Genomic DNA, 23,092 nt, shown 5'->3' with positions numbered 1-23,092 from the left:
AACCAAGTTTAAAGGGCAATGTGCCTTCCATTTATTTTCTATTGTAAATGAGTGGTGAGTCATGAAAAAGAGCTAATTCATTTCAGGGAGTGAACAGTTCTGATCCGATCTCTGAAAAGAACAGTTTTGCCCATCTCTACTTTCCACAAGTAAGTTGTTCATACACATATGTCAAATAACATAACAGTCACGATAGTTTTGAAATCGGGTGACGCATTCTGATTCACCCTACGTTTCTTGGAGCACAGTTCCCGCCAGCACCACACTCGGAAGCACCCGCTGGCGTGTCCCTAGCCGCCTGAGGCTCGTCTAGCCGGCTAACGCCCCTGCTGTAGGCGAGACACAGCCCCGTCCTTCTCTCCCTCTGCATACCAGATCACCACGTATTGACATACACCATGGTTTCACTTGAAAAAGCGAAGTTGATCCCTGTCTCCTGCAATTAATATGAGTATTAGAACGGAGTATACGTCGCTCATACAGCAGTTTCTCGCAATTAATAGGGTGCAAACATTATAACGATCTCTTAAATTGTTTCGACAGTATTTGCCTTAAAGAGTGCAGCTGATGAGCCAGTATACATGGTGGTACCTGAACATACTCAAATATTTTAATATGTTATCCTACAAGTATAACTAAAGAAAAAGTTCATATAAACATCGGTCCGCAAATGTTTAGTTACGAAGTTACGGCTAATAAAGGATTTTGCCTGAAATTTAGCAACTTCACTAGTACGAAGCCATCGCAAAACTGTACGAGGTTAAGGTAAAGCATGATTTCCATTCACTTCGTCGTCATTGATATGATGAATCTAATAAAATATTTTCCCAGCACGTCTAACTGACGAGACGTACTTATAATTACTTCAAGAAGAAAACCCCGCTTGCTCGAAGATGTTCCACTTGCTACGCGATTGCATATGTGCTTTCAACAGGACGGCGCGCCTCCACATTTCGCCAGCCCGTCACTACACATTTAAATGAACATTTACGCCATAAATGGATTGGTCGAGATGGTACACGTCTGTGGCCACTCAGATCGCCCGATTTAACACCAATGCATTTTTTTGTATGCAGATGGCTGAAAGACATACTTTATGAGGACAAAGTCAATACACGTGAGGCATTACTCGTTCGCGTTGTGAATGCAATAGGCAAAATTAAGAACAACTCTGTGGAACTGAAACGAGCAACAAAATCAGTTCATACATGTGTAGCTAAATTCATTGAACTCAGTGGACACGTTTTTGAACATTTATTGTGAGTGTATTGTGAAACTGTGTGCCCCCTGTACGACTTCCTTAACACTGAGCTTTGTTATATCCGCTGTAACATGAATTCACGTGTGATGTGGTATTAATAAAAGCAGATCATCTGACAAATTCATACAGTTTCAGTTAAAGTTATTAGCATCATTATTTCAAAATAAAATTCTCCACAACTTCTGCTGAAAATTTTGTGCAGTCGCCTCGAATTTAAGAAAACCAATTGGGCCAAGTAATAAATTAAAATTATTACGAAATTACTTCTTTGCTTCACTGGATGTTCTGAAAAACTACTGCAGATACGCGCCTGGAGCATCTCTTATTAGTTTCACCAGATGAATAACAACAAAATAAATGGAAATCGTGCTTTACTGTAACCTCGTACAGTTTTGCGATGGCTTCATATTACCGAAGTTGGTAAATTTCAGGCAAAATCTCCCACTAGCCGTAACTCCGTAGAGGAACAATTGCAGACCTGTGTTCACACGAACGTATTTCTTTAGTTTTACTTGTAGAACAACAAATTAAAACATTTGCATACCTTCGTGAATCACCCTGTATATTCGGAACAACGGAGTGGCATCCATCTTGTGAAATGGTGTAATTCAGATTAATTTACGTTTCTTTATTTACTATACAGGTAGCTGCAAAAAAAAGTGCGTTTTGTAATTACACTTTTCGTAACATTTCAGGTTGTTCAGCAGACTGCAAGTTCGGTGAAGTTGTTTTGAGGGAAAAGTTTTTTACTTGGCCCGACACCTGCGACCTTCCGTGATGTTCCGCAGAAACGCTTGTTGGTTCATCCGCATTTTTGTGGCGGTGGTCATATGTAGTGGCTACAGTCGCCCAGATTCCGTTACAGGTAAAAATTATTTTTTTTCGATTCCTATGAGGCTGGGTATGATAATGGACAGCAATTTTTTGTGAAGTAATGAAGTAAATGTTTAAGTTTAGCACTGAGATTATTACGAATTTATTTTCCAGAATCGTATACAGAAGTCAGCGGACATAGTGTAACAGCCGACAACTCAGGTAAGTGTTTCATCCGTTACTCATGGTCCAAGTGGTCCTTTTGGTGCCAGTTTATTTAATCACGGTATCCTTATTTCTGGTTTGAGACCTCCTCGCCGGCGCCGTGGGGAGGGGAGCGTGTGCGAGCTTCCCTCCAGCTGCCTGCGCCACCTGTTCCCAGCTTGTCTTATTCAGACACACTAGACTAGTAGCCTACTTGAATACATCGAGGTTCTATTTTTAGAACAGCGAGAGAAGATATAAAATAAATATACATCAATTGTTCAGAAATCTCTCTTGTCCAAGGGTCACACAAACTTATATTCAGTACAGTTCGTTGCTCCTGCATGATAGGCAATACGTACGTCAGACGTTATTGCTATGCAAGTAACATAACTGGCAGAGATGGGCGTGACCCACCCGTGGTACACACAGGCGTGAACTTGTTGGGGTAACTGCTTTGGGTCACAGGGCAGTCATAGGAATACTGCGAGGGAACTGCGCAACAGCGTTGGGTGTCAGTGTATCATTGCCTTTGGTATTGTAGAAAGCTCCAGTTGGAATGCCATTTGGTCATCATGTTGCGTATACAGGGTGTTTTTTACCACCGTGTACAAACTCTAGGGATTGATCGATGACAGCATGCGGAACAAGAAAGGCCTAATGAACTTACGTCCGGAAATGAATGATTTCCACGCTAGAGACCATTTATTCAATCATACACTGTTACGAAGGCTGCAGTCTAATAGTCGCTGTACCACGCAGCGACTGTTACAGTATGTACTGAAAATGCTTTCCATGTGCCTCAATCCATGCGTGTATACGCGCCGTAGCGTGCTCTGTCTCACACGCTCGCATCGGCCAGGCTGCATACGAACAGCGTCGAAGGCGGGCTGAATACGCTGCTCCAGTGTCTCCACATCTGGAATTGGCTACGCGTGCACGACACTTCCTGAGCTCGCCCCATAAACAGAAATCGCACGGATTGAGATGCGGTGAACGGGCAGGCCATGCAACTGGACCACCTTCTCCAATCCATCAACCAGGGAAGACGCCATTGAGATGCGTCTGGATGTTAACGGCAAAGTGTGGCAGCCACATAACCATTAGAATCATCAATAGCACTTCTTCCAGAAAGACGCCCGCAAGAAGCGCCCATAGTTCAGGCCTATTAGGCGATGTGGAAGGAAGGCTGGTCCCAAAATACGGCCGCCAATTATCCCGGCCCACACATACCGGCTGCACCGATGCTGATGATTCGCTGTCACCATACCATGGGCGTTCTGCGTACCATCCCACAGATGCCTGTTATGAGAGTTGAAGATACCACTCCACGTAAAGGTGCCGTCATCAGTGAACAGGATGGATTACACAGATCCCGGAATCGTGGTTGCCTGGTGAACAAATCAGTGACAGAACTGTTCCCTACGTGGAAAGTCTGTCGCTAGTACGCCCTGCACACACTGTAAGTGATAACGGTAGTAACAATCGTCATGGAGAATGTCCCACACGCTCGTCTGGCTTACCCTGTACAGGCCGGTCCGCTGCCTGCTACTGAGATGGCGGTCGCCTTCCACACTGCTGATTACATTTTCTTCCAACTGTAGTGTCTGGTCATTTCGGGTACGTCCTTCACGACTTCCTGCATCCTAGCTCATGGTGTGCGATAAACAGTACCACCCTCTGTGAGGATATCATGCATACCGTAACTGTAGCTGCATGGTATTACACTGCAGCTTCTGTAACAAAGAACGACTGAATAAATGGTCTCTGGCATACGGATCATGCGTTTCTGGGCACCATCAGACATTTTTTGTTCCTTATCCTCTCACTGATCAATCACTAGAGTTTTTACATGGTTGAAAAAATCATCTTGTATATTCCATAGACCCTTACAGCGATAAAAGTAATCTGTCTGTGGAACGTATCGGTAGAATTTTCGCAAAGGTTTACTTACCTGTGTTATGTTCCACACCGTAACCTTTTTTTTTAGAGACATACTGATGTTACAGAGTTAATCTTGGACGCGCAGTTCAAAATGTAACAACCGACTTCCTCTATTTCCTTCGTGTCCAAGTAAAATCAGATATGACAGATAAATTCTCCTCTAAGAGTCACGTCCTAAAACTTCACATCAATTTTAAACATTTTTCGTGTTAACTGTATTTAAATCCTGCTTGACTTGTAATATATTCCGATTTCGTACGCTATGTACCATCAGGTACGTATTTTGTGCTGCAACATCAGCTGCGATCAACATTTATCCTCCATAAAAATTATCGGAGTAGCAGCCTCATTCAAAGAAACATTTATCCAATCTTTAATTGTGTATCAAAGTGAATAGACGTAAATTTTTTAAAATTTTCATAAGTTACCAGTGATGTGTAGTACGTGTGTCGCATAAAATCAGTGTTTCTGTAGCGCTTGTTGTAAGTAACATGTATCCCATTGTCTGCATTTACTGTAAACTAACGATAATTTTCATTTGGTTTACGACTACAACCTCTAAATATTTCACGAGATAAGTAGCGTTTATAGAAGATGCTACTGCACTATAAAGGAAACATCGATTTGAGAACGGACTGCTTCAGATCTTAACGGTAACTAGTTGTACTTGGAGCTTAACTATCCCAGAGCATAAGAAAGGATCTGCAGGCTTACTTCAATGATACTTGTTTACTGTCCTGAAAAACATTACACCAGTCACACTGCAGCCCTACTGTGAACACCGTCCTCGAACGTGGGAAGAGTTAGCTGACGTTCATAAGTTAAGATCAGTCGCCTGGAAGCTGCTGTATATGGGTGTTTCTGGAGAGTTACCAGCAGTAATGTATCAGATATGCCACTGATACCTGAGTTACTACCATCTCCTGCTGTCGCTTCTACACGGAGTACATGATCTGTCCCCGCTGATCCACTTGGCTGTCATCAGCTTCTACAGGAAGTACATGATGTGTCACTACTCATCCACTTGGCTGTAAGAAGCTTGTACAGGAAGTACATGATATATCACCAATCATCCACTTGGCTGTCATCAGCTTCTACAGGAAGTACATGATGTGTCACTACTCATCCACTTGGCTGTAAGAAGCTTGTACAGGAAGTACATGATATATCACCAATCATCCACTTGGCTGTCAGCAGCTTCTACAGGAAGTACATGATCTATCAAAACTCACCCACTTGGCTGTAAGAAGCTTGCACAGGAATTTCATGATCTATCACCGCTCATCCTTCTTGGCTGTCAACAGCTTCTACAGATAGTACATGATCTGTCACTGCTTATCCACTTGGCTGTCAGCATTTTCTCCAGAAAGTACATGATCTGTCACCGCCCATCCACTTGGCTGTGAGTGGTCTGCCATTGGTAGGACTAGGCTGCATGGACAGTGGAGCAGGGACCAGGGAGGACTCAGCACGCGGTACCTATCACCCTAACCAACAAATAGGAGGTGCAGGCTTCCACTGAAATCGAAACTGAGTCAGTGAGACTGACTACAACTTTTGAGTAATATGGTATGTGCAGTGTCAAGAAGAGGCATACACGAAAGGATAGCATCTGTTAACAGTAAGACGTTCAAATGTACGGCAAGTGAATGTATCCATTGGGTAAATGCAAGAAACGATCTGAGGAAAGACTAAGTGTACTCACTGTCTATGGCTGGAAGCCTTATTCAGCCTGCTGAAGAGGCCATTCCCTCAATTGCTGAGGGAACGTGCTTCTACCGGCAGCTGGCCGCGCTCTTCGGCCACACTTGGATCATTCATCTGTCAGAGAAGGTTGAGAATGGTGGTCTCACTCATCTTATTTCAGTGAGACAATTTGCTGCAGTGCTAAACTGGTCGTGCCTCCCACGTTCTGAATCGAATGTAACTACTGACTCAAAGGTTCTGTGACAAAGCAGCCTGAAATTTCTTGGACTTGCGTCAAGGGGTTGAGTACTCTATAGATACTGTAAATGGGTCAGGTGTTTGGTACACATCAGAGGCTGCTGCTCAGGTAGCTGTTTGGGTGCGCAGTGGACACAACGGTTTTCAGATTAGACTACTCTTCATCCAGTCCAGATAACGATAGGGACCTGAAAGTGTCAGTAATAGTTCCAAAGAAGACTCACATACTGGCGAGAGTATTACAGTTGAAGTGATCTACTTCTGAATCACCGATAACAACGTGCCAGGGTTTGAAGGAGATCCAGTAGAGCTCACATAATACCCGGTATAGAAGACTGATGGAAACGCGGAACTGACAGCAGTGAGATACTGATAAAAATTTCAGCGTGTATTGAAAATATACATGGAGATAGTAGGGCATTTGTCCCAGGTCACAAACAAATTGCACCAACCAAAACAGAAACACAAACTGCGTGTGAGGCTGTCTGGGAAAGACTCAGTATCATCGGTGGGCATTGATTTGGAATCAGGTCCCTCTGTTCACTTCTAGATCTACTCCAGATGCAACAAAATATTATAGAGAAAGCCGAAGCACTGTTACATAAGTTTCCAAGTCACACTCTCATTGTTGAAGAAGATGTTAATTGTGCAACAATCGACTGAGAAAATTACATTTTAGTAAGAGGTGGGGCTGACAAGACGTCTGGTGAAACACCTCTAAATGAGTTGTCTGAGAATTACCTAAAACAGACTGTTTGGGAGCCCACTAGTGATATTGCATCTGATAGTTTCAAAATGACCATAACTCTTTGAGGAAGCTCACACAGAAACTAGTATCAATGACCATGAAGCAACAATGATTTACAACGTACAAATGGCAACTAAAACAAGTAGCAGAATACATATATGTTCAGAAAACAGATAGAGAAGCTGCTGTGACCTATTTGAATACAAAACTCGAAATATTTAGCTCTGGAGGAAAACATGTAGAAAAATTGTGGTTCAGGTTTATAAGAACAGTCAGCTGTGCACTTTGTACATATGTAGAGCAGTTCATGATAAGAGGGACACTCCACAGTCTGCAGTCATTTTAAAGAAACATCTAAAAAAAAAGAGACAACTGGTCAATGAATGCTAGGCAAAACGTGGGGCTACATGTAGAAAGATGCTAAATGAGATGTATTTGGCTGATGAAAGAGAATTTCGTCTAACCTACTAAGATTACCGAGTCGCAGATAGGCTCAACAAATGGACTCATAATTAAACCTTTCGGTCATTAAGGCTGCAGTCAACAATAGACAACAAGCACACACACACAGACACACACACACACGTACTGACAGAAACGAAGCTCACACACACGACTGCACTCTCAGGGAATTGAAACCACACTGCGAGCAGCAGCACCACTGCATGATGGGAGTGGAGACAGGGTGGGGGTGAAGAGGAGGTTGGGGTGGGGAGGGGTAGGGGTAGTATGTGTGGGCGGCGGACAGTGAAGTGCTGCATGTTAGATGGTGGGAATGGGAATGGTAGGGAGGGGGAGGGAAGTAGCAGAAAAGGAGGGAAATAGGAAGACTGTCTTTGGTGGTGGAATGACGGTTATGTTGTGATGGAATGGGAATAGGGTAGGAGCCTGGCGTCCTCCTTTGTTAGTCACTGTCCTCACGCATCCAGCAAGGTGCCCTGTTCCCATCCCAGCAGTACACAGCCGTCATTCCACCACCACCCCCAGTCCTTTTATTTCTCTGCGTTTCTGCTACTTCCCCTCCCTCCCCACCTCTCCGCTGCCCTCTGTCTAACCTGTAGCACTTCACTGTCCACCACCCCACCATACTGTTGCTCCCCTCCCTGCCACAGTCTTCTCCTCTCCCCACACCCAGTCGCCACTCCCATCATGCACTCGTGCTGCTGCTCACAATGTGGTTTCAGTTGCCTGAGACTTCAGTCATGTGTGTGAATTGCGTGTTTGTGTGTGTGTGTGTGTGTGTGTGTGCTTGTGTGTGTGTGTGCGTGTGCGTGTGCGTGTCTACTGTTGACGAAGGCCTCATTGGCAAAAAGCTTTAACTCTGAGACTTTTTTGTTGTGCCTATCTGCAACTCAGAATTTCTTGTCAGTTGTGAGTTGCAACTTCCTTTTCATAATATTGTCACATTCCATCCTGGATTTTTCATGATTTCACTCCTACTAAGACTACTGTAACAGAATAGGAAGGATCTCTCACAAAACCAAGGAAATGCCGGTATTATGTAAAGCTGGTACCAAATTTAGTGTTCAGACACTCGCAGACCAGGTAATGAGAGCAATTAAGAATAGCAAAGCAAAATCAGAAACTCTGAATTAGTATCCCGAAATGTTTCTTTAGAGGTGGTATTGTGGGGTATTGCTCTAATTTGTGACGATGACAGATATAGATGTACCATTAGTGTCATTAGTGTCGAGAAACAGCTGAGATTTAACAAGGCTCCCAGCCCGATGGAATCTCTACCAGACCCTACACCGAATTTGCGTCTGATTTAGCCCCTCTCTTAACCAAAATCTATTGCAAATCTCCAGTACAAATAACAGTGCCCCGTAGTTGGAAGAAGTTCGAGGAGACACCCATCTAGTAGAAGAGCAGCAGGAGTCATTCACAAAACTACCATGCAATATCGTTGCCATCCATTTCTTATAGGATTCTTCAACATATTCTCAGCTCAAACGTAATGAGGTTCCTTGAATAGATGTACCTCATTGCCAATCAGTATGGATTTCGAAAACTCTCACATGTCACATTTCCTTCATGACATCCTTAAAGCTATAATGAAGGCAGTAAGGTAAATGCAGTAATTTCGATTTTCGATAAAATCATTTGGCTCACTGCCATAACCACACTTATTACCAAAAGTAAGATTATATGGGGTATGATGCGAAATTTGTGACTTAACTGAGGATTTATTTGTTAGGGAGGAATCTGCGTGTTGATTTAATGGAGAGAAATTAGTGTGTACAATGTAAGTGTATTGCTACTCGAATTTGATGTAATTCTAACATTAATAGTCTGTGAAAGAATTGAAACGTTAGAACTTCAGTTGAAACACTGGTTCATGCAAGCGGGAAGTAGGTGTGTAATCGTCTGAAACTTGAAAGAAGGGCTCCTTTGCACGTACAGTAAATTGGTGGCTAGCACGCAAAGTGTTCACACCTTGTGAACTGAACGACGCAAGAAGAGCGGCAAAATTATTTAATGTAGCCTCACATGTCGAAAAACGTAGTCTCATTTTTCAAGTTATTTACTGGTTAGCACTGAAATACCGTACCAAGAAGAGAATATACAGCAAGAGCCATGGATATTTTTGGCACATTTTTTGAATAGCCACATGAGATCGACACTGCCACCACCTGCATCTCACAGAATCATTTGAGTACTGACTAATTGCATAGACCACTTATCTGTTCTATTAAGGAATAATAAGTTTTTGTTCCCTAAACAATGGGTTGGGCACTCTTATTTTATGCGCAATCATTTACTTAAACAAGGTCCTATTCCAAGTGCTGTAATAAACCCAGCATTGAACTGAAAACTAATTACCTCCCATAAAAAAAACCAATAACTTGTGTGGAGTAGTTGACACTATAAGTATTCAGTCAGGCCAAGTTTTGACGTACTCCACGTTTTTTTTTGTACAAGGATAGTTGATTTTTTATTAAAGTGTAATTGCCAAGGATATATTTCAAGTATCGAACTTAAAGATTGTTCGTCTTAAACTCTTAGTACAGTACAGTGTAAAATCTAAATTCATAACAGTGACTGGTTAGGCTTGAAGGGCAAGCTTAATGATGATTGTGCAGGTCTGAAGTTAAAGTGTTTATGATGTCATGTATACATAGTTAATAGTGTATCTCATATCGTGTTATTACTACAATGTACAGCCTTCATCTGAGTCTACTGATGGACTAGTCTCGGTGTCCTCATGCTAACAGCTGAAGCAAATTTTAGTTTCATGTAACAATTACAACATTAGGTATGTGCACATGCAAGTTTTCTAATATTTGTGTGCTATAATAAGCAACTGTCTCCAACTATTGAAATTATATTACATCCAGGTACCACATATCCCATTTGTGATAAATAGTATAAAGAAGCAAATGTTATTTGAAAACTGAAATAATAGTAAGGTCGTTGTTATTATGGTATTAAGTACAAAGACTGATTTCACGCAGCTCTCCACGATACTCTATGCTGTGCGGGCCTCTTCGTGTCCAAGTAACTGCTGCAACCTACATCCCTCTCAACCTGTTTACTGTATTCATTACTTGGTATCCCTGTATGACTCTAACCCCTCCCCCACACGCCCCCTTACTGCGCTTCCCTCCAGTACTAAATTCGTGATGTCCAGATGTCTCAGTGTGTCCTATCAACAGATCCCTTCTTCTAACTAGGTTGTGCCACCAGTTTCTTTTCTCTCCAGTTCTATTCGTACTTCCTCATTGGTTATGTGTTGTGGAACAGTGAGGCTTCGTGCGAGCGATGTTCAGTAGGAGAAGTAAAGTTTGCTAAGAAAGTCCCGGACGTCACTCGCACTGAAAATGTACCTAAGGGCCAGTCTAAAACTGAGTTTGAGGAATATTACAATGGGGGAATAAAAGCAGTATGTTAACGTCGGCCTAGACTGTTCTGTCCGCGCAATGACACGTCGGACACGGTTGGTTCTGTGAAAAAGAAATTTGGCACATAGAAAGTAAATGATTAAGCAAACACAAATTTAGGGTAATTGACACTATAATTACGAACTTGGACTTAACGTACATATAACATGTTAACACTTACGTCAATAACAATGACAGAAGTTGAGTGGTTTGAAAAGTTTACAAATCACGTAGAAATGTCCATTCATTAACCAATCTGCGTTTTTCACACATGCTAGTCCCACATGCAACAAAATGACAGTATTTATCTGTAGGGTTTAACAAATGACAAGTCTAATAATGACCCCTATGTAATGGTGCGTCCGTATTATACACGAGATAAGAAGAGACTGATATCGTCCAGCAGTGGACGATGGGCGCGCGCTTGTTTTTTTTTTAGTATTCAACTGTCTCCAGGGTCTGTCTTTAATATCGATGTTTTTAGACGCGCGCTGAATTTGTCTATAGTTTCTTAGGCGCGTCAGTGGTGCTGGATTCATTACTCCTTGTATATCGTCAAAATACAACATTACAATGCGTAATTATATATTATACATTGGCAAATAAATGGCTCTTGGCCTCTTTCATTACTCAAATCAGTGTTTTGTGTGACGAGATGTGGCAGTGTGAAAATACATCTCATCGCCTCCCGTGTGGAGAATGTACGTAATTCCAGTGATGTTGTAGTTGCACAAAGTACATGCATTCATCTAAATTGTCAAAATCACACTCTTAAATTAATTAACATAACACATATATCATAATATCCACAATATTTATCAAATAAGTGCATAGAAGTGTTTATGCTTTGAACTTAAAGTCCATTGTTTTCGCACTATTATGCTTCAGTTCATTGTGGTCGGTGCCACGGTCATTTGTGTGCCTCTGTCTACGCACAGGCGGTGACCTTCACTCTTGAAAAGTAACTGTACAACACTTTGATCTAGCTTCCATATTATCTAATAAATTCAGTGCTGCTGAAAACAGAGAAACGTATAACCTAACAGTAAAGTCAAAGGTAGATTGCTTATACACTAATCATTGTCTGTACATTTGTACGATGTTTTCGTTAGTTCAGGGGTTTTGTCTCTTTTGTAGGTTTTTTTTGTGTGAATTGCGCCGTATTTACTTATCGCTTAAATTTACACTAATAAATTTGCATGTTGCACACGAACACAAAACACTTTGACGTTCAACGCCGTGGGTTGACGATGGTAGTTTGTGGTCTGGTCTCACCGCATCTTGACATGGTTATGTAGTGGTTAATACAAAAGAAGAAAAAGAAGAGAAGAAAAGAAAAGAAAAGGTTTAAAATCGAAAAATCCCGTATGCCTTGCGGCAAACGGGACAGGGCATCGGCTACTACGTTTGATTTACCTTTAATGTAAATAATTTAGAAGCTGTATTCTTGGAGTGAAAGGCACCACGGGGTGAGTCGTGAATGAAGCAATTTGCATGATAGCAAGAAGGAAAGGGCTTGACGGTCTGTGTATATGCGAGTATGTTTACCCCAAAGAAAGTAGCGAAACTTAGGGAATGCCCAAATAACGGCAAGAGCCTCCCGCTTCGTCGCAGAGTACGACCTCTCGCACTCCGTGAGCGTACGGCTCGCAAAACTTATCGATTTGACGATTGTCTGGCGTTACCAGGCAATCTGTCCCGTCACGGTCGCCAGTTGTAGTGGTTAATACAAAAGAAGAGAAAGAAGAGAGGAAAAGAAATGGTTGAAAATGTGGGAAGAAATGGTGAATAAAAAGGGGGTTTTAAAATCGTAAATGACCGTGAAAAAGGGAAAGAATGAAATGCAAATCGGACTTCGTATTAGAGAAAAAGCTATCGGACTTCGTGATTCGGAAAAGCTATTGTTGGGTGGGTCCCTGTGGCGTTTTTGAGCAAAAGGTCAACCAATTTCCACTACAAAAATTATTGCAAAAGAACAGAGAATAACAAAATGTAACTGACAGGGGGAAATGGCATAGATAAGAGTTCATCTTTTACCATGTTAACATGTCATCTTTCGTGCGGCTTCCAGGTCTTCAAAAATCTCCTACTTTATTTCTGCGTGAAAAGTCTGCTCCGAAATCTTGCAATCGTCTAGGAATCACTAATTGATGCCAATTAAAATCATCTTGATACTGAATGCAATTTAATTTACTTTGCTACTTCCATCCCCCGGATTTCGTAACGACCTCAATATGTCTACACTTTAAAATCAGATCAAGACTAGCTAATAAGTTTTTTACGTCTGCATTAAGCTTCTGCGCTCGAGAGACAATAGACGGATAGAAAACAAAAAAAGAGTTACAATTTTAGTATTTCCTCTGCCGGCGAGCGCTCATACCGCTGCGACGGTATAATTTATGTCTGAGGGAACGAGTGTAGCGCGGCGAAATTCAAAGTCCCGTTACAGTTACGTGGGCGAGACAAGGACATCAAGAAGCTGGAGTCTCGTTATGTTAAATGTTCATCCATGTGGATAAATGTCCGTGACTTCTGTTCCTTTTGGTGCCTATTTTCTATCATGAAACAATAAAAAAACTGTGGTTTAGGTAATGCTTAACACTAAGCTTACACCACTATTAGGGCAAGGGGTAAGGATGTGAACATCAGATTTACAAACGTAGCGTCAGTACTCGGTCACTTCATTTACACATTGTTCAGTAATATCTTATTTCCGCTCCGAAATCACTATACCAGCCGACCGCTGTGGCCGAGCGGTTCTAGGCGCTTCAGAGCGGAGCAGCCCGAATTCTGCCTCCGGCATGGATGAGGTTAGTTAGGTTTAAATGGTTCTAAGTCTAGGGGACTGATGACCTCAGATGTTAAGTCCCATTATACTGAGAGCCATTTTTTTGACTGTACCACTGTTACGAAATAAATCTCGGGTGCATCAGCGCACCTGATGATGGCAACGTGGTCGATTGCCGAAATATTGTATCCTATGCACGTTCATACGAGGCTGTTCACCAGAGATTTATTTCGTCATAAAATACGAGTGGAGAAATTGAAGAACGATATACCACTGTTCGTGTTTAGTGTACACTTGGTACTTGACATAAGTCTTTAGTTCTGACGCATTTATTGTTATATAGGTCTCTATATTCGGGGAAATGTCAGTGTATATATTTTGAATTGCCACTGTTAAAGTCAATGAACTAGCATTCTCAGAGAGGTATATCTTTAACAGTGGAAACTTTCATTTTGAATAGGCGTGGTCGCATTATCCCGTCTTCCTGCGCTCTGTAGTAATCACTTCGCGCGGTGACCCGCAAATATTTAAGCTGGGCGTGCCAAGGGGCAAATGACTGATAAATTCTGTGAATGTTTCCGTCAGGGTCACGTCGTACATTGCCTTGTTTTTCTTCTTACCGCTCAGTCCACGTGGTTCATTATCTCACTTGCCGCTGGAGTTTCTTTTATCGTCCGCACGCCTATATCTGTCTTTACATGCGGTGGTTACGAATAATTGTTCTCTCTCCATCGTGTCGCGCCGTCTGTTCCTTCGTCTTACATCCTACAAAATTCATCATGTAGAATGTCTGAAGTCGGCTCAACGGCTGCGTCTTTTCTTTGTATTCAAATAAAACCTCAATATAAATCGTCATCCACGGCCAGCAGTCGCGTAGGACTTCATCTTCTTAATAACAAACTCAAAACGAATTCCATAATTTCTCCTGTAAATGTGGTCGGCGACTTTCCTTAGTAATTTTCTTTTCTTCTTTCTTGTTTTCTGTGCGGCAGTGTCTTGAGTCTTGGATTAATTCTCCTTTTTGTCTTTCAGCGGTCTTTTTGTAGATGTGATCGGGAAAATCTTCCTCAATGGTCATTATTATTTTCTTGGCTCGAAGCATACTTCTTAATGTACTAATGGCAGTATAGACCCTTTATTCTTCCAGACAGGGGATCGAATATGAGATAGCTACCATTGTGTCGTTTGGGCAAAATTATGTTCGTACCCTCGTACAAGTACCTCCGCTTTTTATTTAGACGGTACAGTACTGAAGGTTTGCAATGCGTCCGCACTAGTACTTTTTGATTAAGTTTGTAGTCTACCACTTCCCGTTGTTCTTATCGTGTGCTCTCTTTCTGGGATTCACATGAACAGTATGTGAAATCATGGCCTGTCTGAGTTTTACATCGAGTTCTTCTTCATCACTCTGAAGTTTAGGTATAGGATTGATTCACTCATTGTGTTCCCTTTGATTCGACATTAGTTCTGGTGGCGTGTAACCGGTTGACATGTGGGGCCGGTTGTTGACTATCGGCTCCAACGGGGTTACAAATTCCACCCATTTTGTTAGGCGTGTCGAAATTTATGTGCGGATGAATCGGTGGAATTCCTTAAATACGCGTTCTGTCAAGTTTGACTGTGGTCTGAATTTCGAAATCAAAATTTTCTTGATGTTGTTCTTTGCGAGTAAACCTCTCCATTGTTTGCCGCTAAAGTTCGAGGCATTTTCTGGAAGTATGGCCTCCGGTTTGCCGAAACGTGGGAAGTAATCCTGCTCTATTCTTCTTATAGTCGGCTGCGTGCCTGACGACTTCGTCGCGTACGTATACGTTTTGTAAACAGATCTAGAAGTGCCACAAGCTATTTCGCACCTATTCTTACTGTCGGGAGTGGTTCATCGAGATCTATACTTACTACGTGCCCTGGTTTCTGGGTTAATGTGGGGTTTAATGGCAAAGCATTAGACAGATTAAATGGCTTGGCTTTCTGGCATTCTAGACAACTTTTTAGGAGTTTGTGTAACCTTTTTCGATGCATATTAGGAACGTAGCAATACATCGATATTTCCTCCTTGCATTTTATAGGTTCGAAGTGTCCCCAAGACAGGTGGGTATACCATAACAAATGTTCCACATACGCATGGGGTAGGCACACGCACCTTCTTCCGGTTTCTGTTGTCCGATGAACTAATACTCCTTCAAGTAATTTGTAACATTTCGCTAACTGGTGTTGAGGTTCAAAGGGTTCAAATGGCTCTGAGCACTATGGGACTTAACATCTGAGGTCATAAGTCCACTAGAACTAGAACTACTTAAACCTTACTAACCTAAGGACAGCACACAACACCCAGTCATCACGAGGCAGAGAAAATCCGTGACCCCGCCGGGAATCGAACCCGGGTACCCGTGTACCGTTATAAATACCAATTACTGCTCTTGTCTTGCGGAGAAACTCCACACCGAGTATGCAAGGAATGGATAGATTTTTCACGACTAAGCACACACATGCAATTGTCACTGATTCTGTTCGGACTGGTTTACTCTTTGAATCATGCAACGCACAGCACTGGTAACTGTACAGCCTTGAACCGGTAAAGTGGGTACTTTGATTATGGCAGATACTTTTCTGAAAACACACAACGACATTGCATTCACGTTTGTACCTGTATCTACAATTGTTATGATGGGTAAATGAGCGATATATAGATCTGCGCAGAAGCTTGTACTCGGTCTTACCATACGTCTTCTGTTGGTTTAGTCACCTTTTCTCCTATTAATTGTTCACGTATATCTGAGTTCTGCGTATGAGACTTATTAACTCCGACATGAAGTCGCCCCCTGCGCATTCAGCAGCCAACCCACGGAGGCCTGGACCAGCTGCTTCCGGTTTTCCGCTTCCCTTTGTACTGAGCTGCTACCGCTTGATGTAGCGCTCGTGCTATTGTCTTCTGTTATCGTCACGATAGAGCTTGAATACCATGTTACCGTTGGTACGAATCCCGGCTGGTTGCAAAAATTGTAGTTCGGCGGCGGCCTGACTTAGGTGTAGAATATGGTCGGACTGGATGCTCCACGCGGCTTCTGATTTTGTTTAAACTGCTGCTGATATTTTGCATTCGTTGCTCGCTGTGGTGGTGCATTTTGTTGGTATTGCATGACTTGGTCCTGCTGCTGAAAACTGTTATGATTTCGCGACCCATTTTGGTAGCCTTCATTGTTTTGTTCCCCTATCGGTTCCCACCGTGGTTCTTACATTGGTAACCATTGCCGTATCTACTTCGTTTGTAGCCATTGCCATAGTTTTTCGGTATTTCGTTATAAATGGGGTCGAGTCTGTAATTATTGTTACGTCTGTTCCGCTGGTTGCCATTCCCATTGTTGCCATTGTTCTTTCCGTCGCTTGACTGCCAGTTAGCGTTTACCTGTTGGTGCCGTGTATTTCGGCGGCCTGTGCGCTTGACGTCTGATATCCGTAGTTGTTGTTGTCCTGAACACGCGCGTCTTTATAGATGAGGTCTAAACTGTCCAACACGGATAAGAACATCTCCTGGTCCTCATCCGGAACGTTTACTAATTTTTCCCTTATCGATATAGGCAATTTCGATTTGAGAATCGTCATTACATTTTTAATGGTGGTTGGTGTACCCCAAGAGCGAATCTTCCTCAAGTACCTCTCAAAATACCTCCTTAGACTCACAAACTTGGCATGAAAAGCTTCAGCATTACTCACTTCTTTCCGAAGTCTCTGCCATACTCCTGAGCTCCAAAACTAATGCAAAAATTTGTGTTTGAATTCGGCATAGGTATGACATCTATCGACCATCTCTGTTCCCCATAACACATTGTCTCCTTGGATGCATCCGATAACAAACTGTATGCTTTGGCTGTGTGACCAACTTTCTGGAAATACGCCAGAAAATCCTTTTAAAAATACGAGATGGTGAATGTTTCTTTTCTCTGGTATGAATATTTGAAAGAGTCTATGCTTCAATACACACTCGTCTTTCAATAGGTTCCCGAAGCGATACTTGAGCTATTTGTTCCAGCTGTAAAGGTTGGTAGTCCTGCTTCGGTACTGATCGTGCGGAGGTTTGTTGCTGGTGGTCGAAATATTCCGTCGAGTTGTTTACGGTTGGTAATTCGCTTTTGGTGTAGCATTGTCTCAATTTGACCCTCAAGTTTGCGTTTCCACTCTTGTAAATCTCTCATGAAGACACGTCGAATGTGTCTTAACTCGCTACAAACTGTGTCTCCTGAACTTCAGAGAGCAGCTAAGACTTCTAAGGTGGCTGATTTTATGGTGTCTTTGAGCTCGGTCGTTACTTCTTCGGAAATTTATTTTACTTTCAATTATTCAACTTAGACATGTCATCTGACAATTCTGTCATTTTATCGCCTATTTTCTTGATATTATCTTCAAGCTTATTGACCTGTCCTGATACTTCCTTGAAGTTTTTCAGCGTCTTCGCCGCTTCAGACTGGCAAGCAGTTACTTGAAGCTGAAGTTGGTTGGCGATTGATTTCATGCCATTTTCCAACTTCACAATTTGATCTGCCACCGTGGAAATGTTACTATCTATTTTTGCACGTAAGTCGGTTTTAATCGCATCTACTTCACGTTTGAGACCTTCTTTTAGTTCGTCGTTTAGTCAAGTTTACCTCGTACATCTGCCTTTAAGTTACCTCCCGTAGAATCAAATTCAGTTTCCATGTCCGATTTTAAGTTGGAGAACAAGAGGGCTGGTTCCTCGTCCCACTCCTTCTCTTCGCGTTGCCTTTCCTTCTCATCACGTTCCCGTTTTTCTCTCTGGCACATTTCAGTACACATGTCAAGTTTATCCGATTGACTCATCTGTGATGTTTGTCCGAATCTTAGCTCACGCTCCTCGTCCTCAATGTTTAACACGCCTTGCCGAGACTCCGGGCGATTAGAAATTATACGCGAGCGGACGTGGTATGTACCCGCGTTTGTTTCGGGAAGTTCATCTGCGGAATTATCCACTCGCTTGTCTCTGCGGTGTTTGCAGCCAAAGATTTCGCGATAGACCAACTGGTAATATTTTTTGATACACTACTGTACTGCTCACACCGGGTGTCTATCTCTGAGTTACTAAAACAGTCAATTGTCACTGGCGGCAATGAAAACTGAATAGTACGACCCAAAAGAGACGATTTGGAATCCACCAAATGTAAACAATTGAAGACAATGCTGCTGTCCCTCACCAACGCTCTATTTCCACATCTTGGATTTGAATGACAAGAACGACAACAAGAGGACATATACAGACAACTACAGTCAAACAATAAAAATTTTGCACTTCAACAAAATTGACTTTAAAAATTTCAAAGAAAGGTTTTTAAGATAGTTAATCTGAATAAATTTTCGAAATGAAGCGGGGTTTGGCGGGAAAGCTGGATTTTAAATGAGCGCAGCACTTGAATGTCAGAAAATGCACTACAGAAGCAGGGTTTTCACAAACACAAAGGATTCTACTCACTTTGCGTTGTCTTGAAACAGCGACTCGCAACTGCAATTACGGCCACCAGTTGTATTTTATCGTTCTGTTGGTAGTCACCAGAATATGATCCACGTCCGTCGTTTCCAGAAAAGTTCCGTCTCCGGTCCCACATGATATTAAAAACAAGAGGATCAGCTATGATTTTGATTCAAGTCGCTGTTCGGGTGCCACATCTCATGTGATGAATTATTATTATTATTATTAAGCATCAGACTGAGGAGGGGAAGCAACATATACTTGCGTGCCTCCCGTTCCCGTTTAGGAAGTGCCGCATACCATTGTGGAACAGTGAGGCTTTGTGCGGTTGGAGAAGCAAAGTTTGCTAAGAAATTCCCAGACGTCACTCGCACTGAAAATGTACCTAAGGGCCACTTTAAAACTGAGTTTGAGGACTATTACAAGGGGGGAATATAAGTAGTACGTTAACGTCGGCCTCGAATGTTCCATCTGCACAATGACACGTCGGACACGGTTGGCTCTGTAAAAAAACTTGGCACATAAAAAGTAAATAATTACGCAAACACAGATTTAGGGTAATTGACACTATAATTACGAACTTGGACTTAACGTACATATAACATGTTAACACTTACGTCAATAACAATGACAGAACTTGAGTGGTTTGAAAAGTTTACAAATCACGTAGAATTGTCCATTCATTAACCAATATGCGTTTTTCACTCATGCTAGTCCCACATGCAACAAAATGACAGTATTTATCTGTAGGGTTTAACAAATGACAAGTCTAATAAAGAAGCCCATGTAATGGTGCGTCCGTATTATACAGGAGATAAAAAGAGACTGATATCGTCCGGCAGTGGAAGATGGGTTGCGCGCTTGTTTTTCTTTAATATTCAAAAGTCTTCAGAGTATGTCTTTAATATCGATGTTTTACATGCTCGAAGAGCTACTCTATGGTTTCTTAGGAGCGTCAGTGGTGCTGGCTTCATTTCTCCTTGTAAATCGTCAAAAATACATCATCACAATGCATAGTTAAATATTATACATTGGCAAATAAATGACTCTTGGCCTCTTTCATTACTCAAATCAGTGTTTTGTGTGATGAAATGTGGTGGTGTGGAAATACATCTCACACCACAAGCTTCTATGCTCTACATGTCTAAACTCTTTATCGCCCACGTTTCATTTCCATACATGGCTACACTCGATACAAATACTTTCAGAAAAGACTTCCTTAGACTTAAACCTATACTACTTGTTAACAAATTTCTCTTCTTAAGAAATGCTCTTCTGGCCATTTCCAGTCTACATTTTATATCATCTCCGTTCCGACCATCATCAGTTGTTTTGCTGCGCAAATAGCAAAACGCATCGACTACTTTAAGTGGCTCATTTCGGAATCTAATTTCCTCAGCATCACCTGATTTAATTCGACTACCATTACCCTCGTTTCGCTTTTGTGACTTTCATCTTATATCATTCTTTCGAGACACAGTCCATTCTGTTCTATTGCTCTTCCTACTCGTTTGCTTTGTCTGACAGAATTACAGCGTTATAGGTAAACCTCAAAGTTTTTATTTCTCCTTTCTTTACTTTATTTGGGCATACAAATTTTTCTTTGTTTTCATTTATTGATTGCTCAAAAATAGAGATTGAATAAAATCGGTTATAGGCTACAAACCTGTCTCACTCCCTTCTCAATCCCTGCTTCCCTGTTGAGCGAGAATAGAAAATGTTTCAAGGACACTATTTTCCCACAAGTAAGCTGATCGAAGAACCTCTTGTAGAAATTAACATTGTTCCACAGTTAATAATTGTTCACTCGTAATAATCATTCGGTGTCAGCCTTCATATGTAAGTGTTGTTGTGGGCAACTTGTTGCAAAAACGGTTAGTACCCTTCTGTGTTGTTCAAGCAAAACTTCTGTTACATTGCTTGATAAATTGAGCCACTGCTCGGTGTCTTATTTCCAAAACATAATTTCAGTACCAAGTAAAGTCGATCCCAATAGTTAACTCCCTTTAGCAACAGTGCTCGCTCTTGATACCACTTTTCCTAATTAGGCTGGCGATCGTCTCCTTGCGGGTAATCGCAATTTACTTTATTATTAATAGAACTGGGATTCTAGGTTCAAATGGTTCAAATGGCTCTGAGCACTATGGGACTTAACAGCTGTGGTCATCAGTCCCCTAGAACCTAGAACTACTTAAACCTAACTAACCTAAGGACATCACACACATCCATGCCCGAGGCAGGATTCGAACCTGCGGCCGTAGCACGGGATTCTAGTCTCGTTTATTCTGTTATTGCCTCCTTGCAATAGGAATGCTTAGAGAAACGAAAATAGTCCCATTCCTTGACCATTAGACACAGTCACGGTCAAATTAAAATCCTTTGTCAGGAGGAACATTAGGGTATATTACTAATTGAGAAAGAACCGGTAGTGTGATGAAGCTTAGGTTGCCTCTATAATCGTGTAGAAATTTCTGACGTTTTCGTCACTGGCGAACCAGTACATCAGCAGGTGTGGCGATTCGTGCAAGGCGACGGTTCCACTTTGCTTGAAATGCTCTGGTCAGCGCTCAGTTTCAGGTGGGCCATGTGTGGTATCTCTCCATCAACAAGAGCTATAAGGGCCTTCGCCACGTCGGAAGGGTAACTGGTAGCTCACAGTACACACACTCAGATCGTGTACGACAGCCTCCCATTCCACTAATATGCCCGGATATTCCACCACTAACTCCACGGTTTGCGGCATAACCGCCCATCGCTAAAAAAAACTATTCCACGAGACCGTCACCACCGCCACTGGCATCCCAGTTGGAAAGAGACAGCCCCCTGCCACTTTACAAATACGGCCCATACGACAATTCTTAGAGAACATATGTGTTTGGAGATAAACTGCGATTAATTTACTTATAATCAATTATTCAAAATTACAGTCAAAATCGCATTATTTATTTTGCCGTCAACCGGTTTCAACTCGCGTTGGGGTCATCTTCAGGGCAATTTATACCATTTGGTTGCTTGCCGCCAACCGGGTCGAAACCGGTTGGCGGCAAAATAAATAATGCGATTGTGACTCTATGACAATGATTGACGCCCCTCCCAACTCCTAGCGGCAATGGCAGGATTTAGGGTACAAAATGGAATGCGCTATCTGTGATCACCAACGAGGATGTACTCCCACAAGACCTTTGGACGTGGAAAACAGCACTGGCAACCATCTGTGATACAAATTCTCAAGCTGACACGGCAGCCCCCTTTAGGGATATCAGGTATACTGAATAGACAGAGAGCGAGACCGAGAAGGAGTTGCGCTCTTCATCAGTGGTGTGCTGTGCCACACACCACTACTGATGTACCACGACGCTACCGCAGCTTTCAAGCGGTAGCGGTCAGGTTCTCGTGTCCAGTTGGTCGAATCACCATTGTAGCTGTCTGCTGTCGTATATTTCCACCGACGAGTCATATGCATTGCAGAGCAGCTGGAACCTCCTTTCCTAATCTGTGACGATTTTAATGACCGCAACACATTTTGGGCCAGCGTGTTGCATGATAAACTGGGTGCCGAGATTATGAAGATTCTTGAGGAGTTCAATCTTGTCATTCTCAGTGGCGATTCGACTACATTACCCCTGTTAGTGGGTCACCGACCCTCAGCCGCCTACCTTGTATTCTATTCCCTTGTTTCTTGCATGGACTGCTATTCTCATCCTGTGGGATGGAGTAACGACAGTCTTCTTGTATCAGTGTTCACACAGATCCCTGTAACGGTCAACAGGTCACGTCTGAAATGGCTCGTCCTGAAGGCGGATTGGTCATGGTACTGTGCAGTAATGGATGCACCATTTCCCTCGTTCCCCAGCGAGAAGTCACCGCATGTAAGGTATATTATCAGATTAGAATTGTAGTTAAAAAAACAGGAAAAGCTCCCCCAGACGCAATACGTATTTTCTAAGGGTAGAAGTATTTTTGACAATTTCACATCCTGTGCAGTGGACACTGAGAAAATCTTGCTCACTTGAGGGTACCTTGTGACATAATT

General features: G+C 42.3%; 1 protein-coding gene across 1 annotated transcript in view; it reads left to right on the top strand.

Annotated features, from left to right (window-relative positions):
• Positions 1-23,092, top strand: part of LOC126108653 (ankyrin-3-like) — a 112,743-nt gene that overhangs the window by 15,597 nt on the left and 74,054 nt on the right. Inside the window, exon 2 of the mRNA XM_049913966.1 lies at positions 1,957-2,126. Within this exon, the coding sequence (XP_049769923.1) occupies positions 2,039-2,126 (88 nt within the window). The 5' untranslated portion in view covers positions 1,957-2,038. The remainder of the gene's footprint in view (positions 1-1,956; positions 2,127-23,092) is intronic.

Source organism: Schistocerca cancellata, chromosome 11 (genome assembly GCF_023864275.1).
Source record: "Schistocerca cancellata isolate TAMUIC-IGC-003103 chromosome 11, iqSchCanc2.1, whole genome shotgun sequence".
Classification (NCBI taxonomy): Eukaryota; Metazoa; Arthropoda; class Insecta; order Orthoptera; family Acrididae; genus Schistocerca; species Schistocerca cancellata.
The sequence above is the reverse complement of the archived record's forward strand: the minus strand, read 5'-3'. Positions and strand labels throughout refer to the sequence as shown.